General features: G+C 37.3%; 1 protein-coding gene across 3 annotated transcripts in view; it reads left to right on the top strand.

Moving 5' to 3' along the window:
* TBPL2 (TATA-box binding protein like 2) overlaps nucleotides 1-13,098 on the top strand; it is a 559,024-nt gene that overhangs the window by 290,342 nt on the left and 255,584 nt on the right. For all 3 annotated transcript variants that reach the window (XM_044074426.1, XM_044074424.1, XM_044074425.1), the window contains one exon: nucleotides 1,237-1,324. In XM_044074426.1, the coding sequence (XP_043930361.1) occupies nucleotides 1,237-1,324 (88 nt within the window). The remainder of the gene's footprint in view (nucleotides 1-1,236; nucleotides 1,325-13,098) is intronic.

Below are 13,098 nucleotides of genomic sequence, written 5' to 3'. Positions count from 1 at the left end.
CAGGGGGTACTGGTCTCCATGTTCTGATGTGATAATTGGATGGTATCCCCAAATTTGCCATTGGATTTAGTAGTATGACTATCATTGAGTGGGGTAGCAAATCCATGAACTAAACTCCCTGGGTTGCATAGCTAGGCTGTATATGGTCACCCTGACTGTCTGCTGAGTGATAGAATCGGCAAAAATAATTTAATGTTTAAAGGCTGTAGTTAATCTGGCCAATATCCTGTTACGTTTATGAAAGGATAAGTTAATACTTCATTCTGAAAAGAAAGTCTATTTCTGATCTTAAATTTCTGCAGAGCTGAATTATTTTTGCTTGAAAGACTTGACTTCAAAAGTGAGTAATTTACTGCATAGATTGTCTTCAACAAAGCTGTACAAGGAGTTGTTTTACACTTATTTATTTAAACAGTTCTTGCATGCTGTTGAAAAATAATATATAATGCATATGCGTGTATAATATATATATATATATATATATCTATGTTAGAATAACAAATTAGCATAATGTCGAGGTGAAAAATGGTGAGACAGAAACAATAAAAGTTTATTCACAAACATCCAGATTGTCATAAATCTTCCCCGGTAAATAAACAATCGGCCAACAAAATCTAAAAACAAAAAAAAATCTAAGTAAGTAAAACCACCCAAGTGGGGGGCTATGCCCCCCTATACCCCTCCAACTAAATATAGCAACTCCAAGATTGCAGTACAGTGTAGAAAAGGGCAAGTTAACCACATTGTCCAACTGACTCCTTTCACAGTGAAAACTTACGAAGATCTGGACGTTTGTGAATGTAAATAAACGGTTTGTTATTTCCATCTCACTGTTTTGCAACTCGATGTTTTGGCTTTTCAAGAATTTAAAGTAGGTGTGTGTGTGTGTGTGTGTGTGTGTGTGTGTGTGTGTGTGTGTGTGTGTGTGTGTGTGTGTGTATGTATGTACAGTCCATACATATCTACATTTGTGTTTGTGTTTATATGTGTGTGTGTTTGTATTAAATATATATTTGAGATTTTTTCTTCTTTAAACTATAAAAAATTTACTGAGATGTCGCAGAACTTTGCTATGTAAAGTTTGTGTTTTAAAACTACTTTTTAACACATTGTAAACATTCTCCTTTCCCAAGAAACACGGTTCTTTTCTCCTTTGACATCTATTTTTTAAACTATGTAAATAATGTCTTTTGTTGCACTTTATTTAACATAGTGGTAACATTCTTCTCTCCTCAGAAACATTGTTTCAACTGTGAATTTAGCTTGCAAACTGGATCTGAAGAGAATAGCTCTACAAGCAAGAAATGCAGAATACAATCCTAAAGTAAGTATGTAATAAAAAGTATATGCTATAGAGAGATGTTCCTAAAATAACCTCATGACTATCCTATGTGGACTTGTTTGTTAGCATTGCTATTAGCACACACCTTGGCACACAAGGGCCATATCTTACCATTCCATACCTGATGACCAAGGTAAAATACTTCTGCCATTGCTACCTGTCATCTGTGTTGTTATCTCAGCCCTTTTAGTCTGCTCAGTACTTTCTTCACATGTTGAACATGGTCATAGTAGCTGTAAAAGCAGCAGCATAATCTCTGGTTCCTGCCAGTATATGATCTAACCTTTGGAAAGCTATTGGGACACTTTTCATCCCAAAGGCCATGTTGGTAAAGTGACACAATTCAAAGAGGGTTGCAAAAACTGACCTCTACATTGCTGTGTGTAAGAGTACTTGCCAATAACCCTTGATCCAATTTCTGATTCTCTGATACTTACTCCCACCCAGCTTCTCCAAATCCTCGTCTGTTAGGGACATACATTCATAACTTCCCTTGCAGCTTTCAGACCAAAAGGATGTCTAGGAATGCAGATTCTGAAAATAAGAGGAATTTACTTTGAAACCATCTTGGCGATCAAGACTTTAATGACTCAAGATTCTTTCTACTCCTAACTTCAGCCGGAAGTTTAATAGTTTTGTCATTCTCTGAGTTACTAACGAATGATGTAGGTTAGTTCTCCTATGACATTTCAAATCATTGTTTGTATAATATTACAAGTGCACATTTTTATATACCATTGAATCATGCAATACTTTTTAAATAAAAAAAAGTTTGCCATGGAGATAATGAAATGTATATAGGCTCTTAATATCTGCTACTATAGTAAAAATTATGATTCTGAAATATCTTAAATTTCTCTTGCATTTCTCAAATTATACATTTTGTTTTATAGTACAAATTGTTCTACTCAAGTGGGTTTTGTACAGTAATGCAAGACATTTCTCATGTTTAGTACTTGGAATTTTAAATGGATAACTCGGCTAACTCATTGCCCAACTACTAGTTAACTGTGAAAGTGTTGCAAAAGATAAAGTGATAGTCTACCACCTTTAATGTGTATGTAATATTGGCAATATTGAAGTTTTTTTTTTGTTATTTAAATATTTGCCTTTGTTTTTCCTTTTCTTTTGTATCTTTGAATGCAGCAATGTTTGTTTACTGCCATTTTAGAAATTGATTTTTTTGGGTGAATCTACATCACCTAGCATCAAACCCATACACTAAAATAATTTCTGATGTCTACCAGTAATGCATTTTTTTACATGAAGGACTCTATTCAGTTAAACTATTACTTTCTAGTAGATGCACTAGTTCCTTTTAATTTTGTGCAGTTATTACAAAGTAAAATGTCAGGAGACAGAAATTTAATATAAGCTCCACAGCAGCAATGTTCTGAGAGACCCTTATTTGTAATTAACTCATTCACTGGAGCTCAGGAAGTTTGCACTGTAACTTTTAATGGGTGGAGCCTAAGCCATTTGACAGAATCAAATTATGTCCTCACATTTCAAACAAATGTTCATATCTCTGAACCATAGGAGTTATGAAAGTATAAATGTCAAGCCCTTCACCACAAACTTTTTTATAGTGGTAGTATTCATTAGGTTCTAGGTCTTAAACTGAAATTTATAAGTTACAGTAACTATTATATTTGTAATATTTTCTAACCAACTTTCAGTATCACAAGAACCACAAAAGTTATACACATACTGTCAGCATTTTATCCATCTAGCTGAGAGCTTTCATATGAGGCTTTAGGAGTTCCGTCTGTTTTACTTGGTTGTTGAGATATTCAGAAAAATGTAAAAATTGTATCTATAGAAATTAATATCATAAAAGCAAGTTAATCTCTCTTTACCTGCACTGCACAGAGGTCAAATATTAATGCATTTGAGTTTGCCATTATGTAATCTTTAAGTTGAAAGCTTTAAAATCCTTGTATATAGCATGGTTTTGAAATTATTGACGCAAATATGAACAAGCAATGTTTGACACCTAGATGCGTCAGTAGGAGTTAAATGCAGATGCACCTGGAGGCATCACCCAGATTTAAATCATCCAATCCATATAAATTAAGAGAATCCACTGTATTTTAAAAATGCTTTCTTTAGTAGAAACAAAATCATAAAGCTGATGTAGATAAAATAGACACTGCTCTACAACAAAAATCTCTAATAAGAAGGATACATTTACTGTAAGATACTTGAACAACCCTATCTAGGAAAACAAACAGTGGAGCTCCAGAGATTTGCTTAGTAGTACCCTTAATAAAACATTATATATGCTATACGGCACTAAAGCCAGTGTAATATGAGCTGTTCAGCACTAAATTCAGTGTAGTATGATAATCTTTAGGACTTTCAGGAATGGTGTTAACACCATTACCTACAGAGTACTTCAAATGAAAGTGTGATACTCACTAAAAGAACACTGAAAGCAGCCATAACTGGCTGTAGCTAGCAAACACAAAGTTTAAAGGAAAAAATTATCTTTACTAAAAATGACCACTTATAAAGAAAGTAATAGATTACTTTCTGACTTTGTTTTAAATTGGAATAAACCTTGTGTGTAATGAGCTTACCAGTCTCCTATTATCGCACACAAATTGTATCTGATGATAAACAGGCATGGTCTTCAAGTGAAAGACAGCTCCTTGATTGGCTGACTAAATTGTCAGTCAACATATTCTACTACATCACCAGAAAACAGTCAAACAATAAAATAAGTTTCCACTGCTTTGCAAAGACAGAGCAGTGCTCACAAAGAGAAAACCCTGGGTTAACTCTAGTGTTAGAAATGTAAATTGGCAAAAATCTAATTTTTTGCTTGATTATGTAATTGCTTGTGTCCATGCAAAATTTAGTGTTGCCATTCTTTTTGGTACCTGCACTATCACTGAACCCACGGCTGTTGTATTTCTGGATTATTTCCAGATCAAACATATGTAGTTCATCCCACATGGTTTGTCTAAATTGCTATGGCATCATGGGTAAGATTGGTCATAGGATCCATGTTTTTACAGTATATTTTACCAGTTGGATACACATTTGTTAGCAGTGAATATGGTTCCAAACTGTTGTAATACTCCTCATATTCCTGAACTTGGGTAGGAGATGACTATGATAATAGCACTACCTTAATTCACTGATTATTCTGATGGAGTTGCACTGAAAAGTTCATATAGAAAATTATTTTCTGATTTACTTGTAACCCAGTATAAATGCTGAGTATTAGTGACACTCTGTCATGTCAGAGCTTCAGCATGCTAACATGATGACATTTGTATTTCTGCCACTTGCTTGGCAGGTCCACCGATATAATTAACATTTCTTAATATTCTTACAAGAGTAAAAGGTCCCTCTTACCCTGCTTTGTGCTTATTTTGCTGCACAGAAATAAGTACCATCACCCTTTGTCCAACAATATGTTCTTATGCTGTCATTATCCAGTCATGCCAAACTGTTTGCTGCTATATTTGAGTTAGAGGCTCCTGCACCAACACCTCAAGAGCTCCTAAAGTTCAGTCCTGAAACTCTGCACATACTGCATAGCATAATCTATGTGGGAACCACCTTCATCCTGCCAGTCATCATGAAGTAAGAATAGTGGCCCCCATTATACTATGACCACAGAGTACCTCAGATAGTATAAAACATATAGATTCCTCAGGCAGGTCCCACCATACAAGAGGACATGGGATAGGTACATGCAGACATGTCTGTGAATGTTGTATGCATGTTCTTAATATAGTTAAACCTTCTCATTAAACCATTTGCTTAAGGATGGCGAGGTGTGATATTTTTTTAACCCCTTAGCTCTTTTACACACAAGTCAGCAAGTCTGAATTTTCTGATAAATATATATATATATATATATATATATATATCAGTTTAAGTTCATGCTCTGTTAGAACCTATCAGTATTTCATGGGGAATGCCTACCTTACTGAAAATTTCTAACAGTGCACTTTGCAACCTTTTCTGTCTCGGTAGAGGACAAAGCCACTACCTCAGGGCACATGGTACCATCTGCACTGCCAAGATATTGAAGTTATAGATTATCTGATAAGAGATGGATTTAGTGTGGAGAATCCAACACTGGCAATTTTGCAGAATAATGGAATTACAGGTTACCAGATTAATGAGCAACACGTGGAGCAGGATTTACAACATGGTGGTGCTCTGGAGCCTTTTTTTAAGAGATTGGTATGAAAGTGCAGTTTGTCTACATAGCAAGGAAAGGAACAGTGAAGTATGACAACTGACACCAGTAATGTTGCAGAGGGATAAGCAATGAAGCAGGAAATAAATGAAGCAGGATGTATCTGAAGAGAATATATCACAGCAGGATTTTCTGAAGCACCTTGGAGATTACTTGCAGGATACAGAGAGCAAAGAATCCAGAAGAAAATGATTTAAGGGAAGACCTGGTTGATTTAATAGAAATGGACAGACATATTAAGATAAATGAATGAAATATATCACAGAAAGTAAATAAGACCAAAATGTGAGAAGATTGGCAAATAGCAAAAACACAGTAAATAGCACTATTAAGGGAAATCTATGTGATATAACAGAAATAAGTATAATATATTACTGTGCAGCTAAACTAATGGATAAACTATCTGCTCAAGCATAAGAGACCTCCCAAAGCAGAAATGCAAGCAACCTCCACCCCCCAACACAACCCAAATGACACAGAGCCTACAGACTCAGTGTGCCAATAAACCACAGCCCATAAGGCATAACAACGTACCCAACACAGTAGTCATAGATGACTCTATAGTCAGGCACACTGATGTCCCACTCACCAGGCTAAACAAGGAGAAGGTTACTGTCAGCTGCCTGTTGTGTGCCAGGATCCACTATATAACCCACGTAATCAGGTCACTTCACAACAAGTACAAATATGACTCTGTCATTGTCCATGTTTGTATGAACGACCTGAGACATACCTCCTTGGACTACATGAAAAGAGATATGGAAGACCTCTCTGATCTTGTAGCCCAGGCAGGTATGACCCTAGCCCTGAGCAGCATCCTGCCATCACTCAGAATGTTACCGCAGTACAAGGACAAAATGATTGACTTCAACAATTGGCTAAGATTCTGGTGTCATTCTAAGGGGATCCAGTGTCTGTCTGCCTGAGATGACATGGTCGACAGACCACGATGCTTTGCCAGAGATGGCCTGAACCTGTCGCCCCTGGGATTCCGGATACTGGCTAAGGGTCTTGCTGCCCCTATATTGCCTTTTTTAGGAAAGGTTCAAATGACAAATTCACCACTGTAACAGGAACAGGCAGGCAAAAACTGAGGGTAATGTTACTCAATGCTAGAAGTCTAAATCTCAAAATGCACTCACTCGAAGTACTCCTTAAAATGGAGAACATCGATATCTGTGCGGTGACTGAGACCTGGTTCAAGACTCCAGAGAGCACCCCTGCATTACCAGGCTATAACTTGTACCACACTTTTCGGCCATCTAACTTGGACCAGAACACCAAAGGCGGAGGTGTGTCCATATTCATTAAGGACATCCACATCTCCAGGCTAGTTGCGCAGCATAATGCAGCCAAGGTTATACAAGTGCAACTAACTCAGGGCAAAACTGCAATCCAAATTGTAGCTTGCTACAGATCCTCCACCATGCCCCAGGATTCACACTCCTCTTTTCTTGATATACTGGAAAATATTAGGGTTCAACCAAGCACCCTAATAATAGGCGATTTCAACTACCCCACCATTAATTGGGAAAACTACTCCTGTACTAACGCCTTTGCTCAACGCTTTCTGGAATTCATGAATTCCAATGCCCTGGATCAACTTATCCACACCCCCACCAGGGGCAACAATATCCTAGACCTAGTCATTACCAACATGAGTGACTGGTGTTCCACACCTGAAGCCAACTTCTTGTTGGTCAGATCCGACCATAAGCTAATCACCCTAGATATCTGCATCCCGCCCGCACCCACCATTAACAAAACCACTGTAAAAGAATTCTCAAAAAGCCAACTTCCTGCTTCTTAAGACAGAAGTGGCAAACGTAATGACATCCATGCAGATGGACAATACAGTTACAACTGCTAAATCCTACACAAACGCACTCTATAAGCACTTATACGAGTGCATGGATTGTGCTATCCCAAACAGAACCAAGATGCTATCCTCCAAAAAAAGGAAGCCAATCTGGTGGTCCCCTGCCATAAACAAACTCTCAAACAAAAGGAAGAAATTGTTGCAAAAGAGAGTAAAATCCCATAAGTGGAGGAGCTCCGTGGTCAGCCTCTTTAGGAAGCTGAGATCCCTTAGCCTCCAAAGCTAGCTACGAAAACAAAATCACCACTGATTCTAAGGGCAACCACAAAGCATTCTATAGCTATGTCAAGAATCTCAATGGCAGCACCCAGATCTGTTCTGAGTTGCAGCACAACGGCATGAAAATTACAGAACCAACTGATATTGCCAACATCCTGGCAGATAGGTTCATTGCTAAATTTACCCCTCTCACCCCCTAAAGGGCCCATATTTATACAGGAAGAAAGCAGAGTCATTGTAATCACATCTATGCAGGTAAAACTTGCCCTTTCTAAAACTTAAAACACAGCAACCATGAGACCGGACAACATCTCAGGCTGCGTTTTACATGAACTTCAGAATTAATTGGCTCCCCACCTAAGCACCATGTTCAATCATAGTCTCACGTCAGGCTTTGTGCCCACTGAATGGCGCACAACAACAGTTATCCCACTCCACAAAGGGGTAGCCACCACTGATTCTGGGAACTATCTCCCTATTAGCCTGGCGAGCCTGGTCTGCAAGGCATGGAAAGTATCATCATGGAACTCATAAACGAAGACATTGGTAACCTCTAAACTCTGGACCCCACCCAGTTTGGGTTTGTGAGAGGCAGATCATGCCTTCTGAACCTGATTGACTTCTTTGAGGCAGTCCCCAAAGCCGTAGACAAGGGTAAGGTGGTTCACACAGCCTATCTTGACCTCGCCAAGGCTTTTGACACCATCCCCCATTCTGGAATTATAGCTAAACTCACTAAACTAGGTATAAATCTCTACATCACAAGACTCAGACAGAACCCACACTGTAAAAGTTGCAGACTCCAAATCTGACTTCAGACCAGTGACAAGTGGAGTAGCACAGGGTTCAGTCTTGGCACCTCTCCTGTTTGGTATCTACTTCTCTGAAGTACAGGCTAACACAGAATACCTCTGGCTAACAAAGTTAGCAGATGACTAAAAACTAGGAGCCATAGTTGAGTCCCCAAATGATGTGGACATCCTACAGGCGGGCCTCACTGAAAACAGCTGCCTGGTGTTAGAGGCATGGCTCAAGCTCCATGCCAAAAAGTGCATTGTCATCCCCTTTGGTAAAAGCTCTGTATCCATGAACTACCACATAAATGGCAGTCTACTTAACGCCAAATGTGTGACCTTGGGACCCAGGTGGACAGTAGTCTCTCCTTTGATAATCACATTGCCGCAGTAGTCAGGAAATCCTTCTATGTGGCACACCTCTTTACAAAAGGGCTCTCATCCAGGAAAAAAGAGGTCATTGTTCACTTCTATTCGGCACTCACTTAGACCCATTATAGAGTACAACGCCCCTTTTGGAATGTACCACACAAGACATCTGCAGCAGCTGGAAAGGCCATAGAAGTACCTCACAAAGAGGATTACTGGCCTCAAACAGATGCCCTACACTGACCATCTCAGAAGACTCCAGCTTTACTCTGTAGCATATCACCTACTCCAAGGAGATCTCTGCCTAACATATAAAGCTATGTTAAACCCAGAGCTGTTGGACATGCTACACCTAAAGAAATCCCAATCCCTCTGAGCTACACACTCTAGGGACCTAAACCTTGTCACCACAATAAACAAGACATGTTGGAGGGATAGATTCCTGACCCAGAGACTTCCTATACTCTGGAACAAACTACCTATCTATGTCAAGCAAAGTTTCTCATTAGTATTCAAGAAAAGTCTTGATGAGTGGATGGGAAATGGGAAATACACCCCAGGGATTACTTCTGTGGCTCTGCTCGACGGGGGCACAGGAAATTAACTTTCTTGGGTGGCGAAAGCCAGGGAACCTTGATGGCTAGGCTTACTTAGGCCCTTGGGCCGATAGCCTAGTACCTACCTATGAACCTAAGTGCTGTCACAAAAACATAACAACGGAAAGGAGGGAAACAATTAAAATGCCACCATGGAATCCTCGAACAGAGAAAGCTATAAAGCAATTAAGGCAAGAAGCATCACTGTTCTAGAAAAGGGAACATATCAAAACTACTTGGAAAGATAGCTACAATAAAAGCACAGTATCAAAACAAAAAAAGGTTTATCATGTCCTACTGCCAGTAATAAACTAAAAATATCAGAACAGGGAAAAAAAACCCTAAACGCTATGCACATAAATATAAAGGAAAAGTACAAAATAAGCACATCATTGATGGTCCAAAAATATTTTATAGAGAATTGGGGAAACAAGGCAAAAGGATAAACTTGTATATATAGAGTCAATTTTTTATTTTAAAATTGAATACATTGTTACCTTTTGGGCTAAACACTGAGATGAATTGGAGATAATTGATTTAGAGAATTGTATAATTGATTAGTTGATTGTTTTATATAATTGTTATACATGGTGCCAGTATGTGCTGCTTGTTTTACTCCTTGAAGGCTGTTTGCCGAAGCACTAGAGTTTTATTGTGCATACGATAAATTGTCTTCAGTAGCCTTTGGTGGTTGTTTATTCCATTTTTCATTCTACATTGTGGCTGATGGAATCTTGCATGGCTATGGACCCTTTGTCTAGTATTCCTTGTATTTCCTGGGAGGAAAATGGTTCATCTCGGAGAGCTATAGAAAATTATGTTATACAAGGAACTAGTGGGAACCTTTCGAATGGTGAGTTTCGTCACAAATGTAAGTCATATTACATCAAGAATTATGGACAAATATATGGGAGATGGTGCAGAATTGAAAATCTATTCTTGTCAGTGGGACAGTCTGTCTTTATGAATGTTTCCAGAGAATTGCAAGGACTGTGATAATTTAGAAAAACTGTTATTCAAAGAAGCAAAGGTATATTTAAATATTTTAGGTTTACAGTGATACCTTGATTTGGATATATTCCCCTTAGGTTTACAGGCTTTTAAAAGCCCCACAACACCTTTTGACATGACTGATGATATAGATAAAGCCTTTTATGACAGTTGGTTAGCAGCTGCTCATCGCTGCTCTATAGACTGGGTTACTATACTCATTGAGAGAGATCAAATTAAACAATGGAAACTTAGAGATAAAAAATGCTTGTTCTGAACTTTCTTCTCATCTTACCTCAACTCCTTTAGAACATCTGTTGGGGGATGGTAATGAAATATTAAAAACTTTCAAGTCTGATTTGATAGATGAGAAGAAAAATAAAATTGAATGTGACATTTGTGATTATGAGAATGGGCAGGCATTTTTGTGGAAGTCCAATCTAAATAAGAGTAATCGGGACTTCCATAGACATCAGAATGGATGTTTAAAAGACAGCAGGCAGTCTCATTTGCTTCATCGGAAGGAACTGGCTACACTACGGGGGGGGGTGAATGCTTATCCCCCCCTCTTCCTTCTGCACAAAAACCAGATGCATATGAATTGCAGTTTCGTAGAAATGGCAAGAGACAAGTGGGCCAGCAAAACCATAAAAGGAGTTGGAATTATGGACAGAACATCCATGTGACTGAAGGACATGTGCATTCACCATCTGAACAAGGTAGATGTAAATAAAATGATGATTCATTTTGATACAGTGACTAATGTAACTGCTTATACAGGCTCCCTTGTTTTAAATTTATCTAGTTGAGAACTCAGTTTGGCACAGTTAGCAGTCTTAAATTTAGGCTTAAAATTTGTGCCAACAGTAATACCACTTCTTTGTTTTCAAACGAGAAGTATTCCGCTTAGTATGGAAATTACATTTGAAATATTTTTCAGTAAGAGTTCTAATAGTGTATGTGAACATGATTTGGATGATGTGACTTCTTCAGATGAAAGTTTTATTTCTTGTGTTTCAGATTTTACCGATGATGGTTTAAATGCTTAGTTTATTGGATACAAGAGCTGTTAATACTAACGGCTCTTTTGTTCTACCTGTTACTAATGAAACAGAAACAATTAAACAATTTTCTCTGATGTTTAACTTTTCAGTAGAGCAGTTGTATGATGATTTTGTTAAGACCAGACCGGATATCAATTATAATGTAATTAAAGCGGAGTGGAATGCCTTAAAACAACAAAGCAATAGAAAAGAACTTGTAATAAAACCTTCTAACAAAGGAAATAAAATTGTGATATTGCATCATTCTCTGTATGCTCGTATGTGTTATGAACATTTGGAGGATGAGTTAATATATGAAAAAAGTAGTATTGAGGCTTATAATGATACAATATCGCAGTATAAATTATTGTTGGAAAGGGGGCATAGATTGGGCTATTTAACAAGGGAAGATATTGATAAGAAATTTGATATCCATGGCTATAAGACTGCAACCTTCTATTGTTTACCCAAGATACATAAAAGCCTTACCAATCCACCTGGCTGCCCTATTGTATCTGCATGCAAGTATTTTTTGAATAATAATGTTTTTTTTGATACATAAACATTTATTGCCATTTTAATTAAGTTAAAATTTTATATAAGAGACACTTTTGATTTTTTTTATATAAGATATCAGAATTCAGATAGGAAAAGAATATATACTGGTTCACAGTTGATGTTAAAAGCCTTTATACAAATATAAAACATGAACTTGGTATTCGAGCTTTACATCAGTTTTTGAGTGACAGTCCTTTAGTCCATTATATTGAGTTAACTCATTTTTGTTTGTTAAATAATTTTTGTTTGACAAGGTAATACATCACCAGTTGGAAGGCACGGCAACAGGGGCTTATTTTGCCCCCATGTATGCAAATTTAATGATGGCTCTTTTTGAGGTGGAATATCTATATAAACATACTTTTATGTCTAGATATGTTATTAGTCATTATAGGTACATAGATGATTTGATTTTTATTTGTAAGGGTGGTAAGGATAAGATTGAAGTTTTTTTATGGATTTGCAACAAAATGAATATGGCTAAGGTTTTGATGGTTTACAATATGGAGATCAGATTGTATTTTTTGATCTGATTTTAAAAGGGTTGGAAAATGGTGAGGTGAGAACAATGGTTCACAGAAACTTTGTGGACAGTAATCAATATTTACATCGGGGGAAGTTTGCATCCCCGTCACCTTATAGAATCTTTGCCCAATGGAGAATTATGTCTTTATAGAATATGTAATTAGGCAGATTTTATAGAAGAGTCTAATCAGACTTATTGTTAATAGGGGGTACGACTGGAAATTAGTTAATATGGCTTTGAAAAAAAATGACTGATCAGAGAAATAAAGTCCATCCTTTGGGATATGGAGTGCAAATAAATGATAATAAAGAGGTATTTGATAAAGTATATTTTGTAACTGTATATAATTTTCTTAGTGAAAAAAATAAGTGAAATATTAAAACATTGGAAATTTTTGTTGAGGGACAATGATTTGATTCGGATTTTAAATCATTGTCCATCTGTTCCATGTAGACATGGTAGAACTTTAAAGGACTTTTTAGTTGCTAGTTTATTGGTTTCCCCTGAAGATGTAGTTATAGGAAATTCCTTGCCCTCGGGTACTATTTCCTGCCATAGTT

The sequence above is a fragment of the Protopterus annectens genome, chromosome 6.part0 (genome assembly GCF_019279795.1).
Source record: "Protopterus annectens isolate FY-2018-M chromosome 6.part0, PAN1.0, whole genome shotgun sequence".
Lineage (NCBI taxonomy): Eukaryota > Metazoa > Chordata > Ceratodontiformes > Protopteridae > Protopterus > Protopterus annectens.
This window is presented reverse-complemented; position numbering and strand designations above follow the sequence as displayed.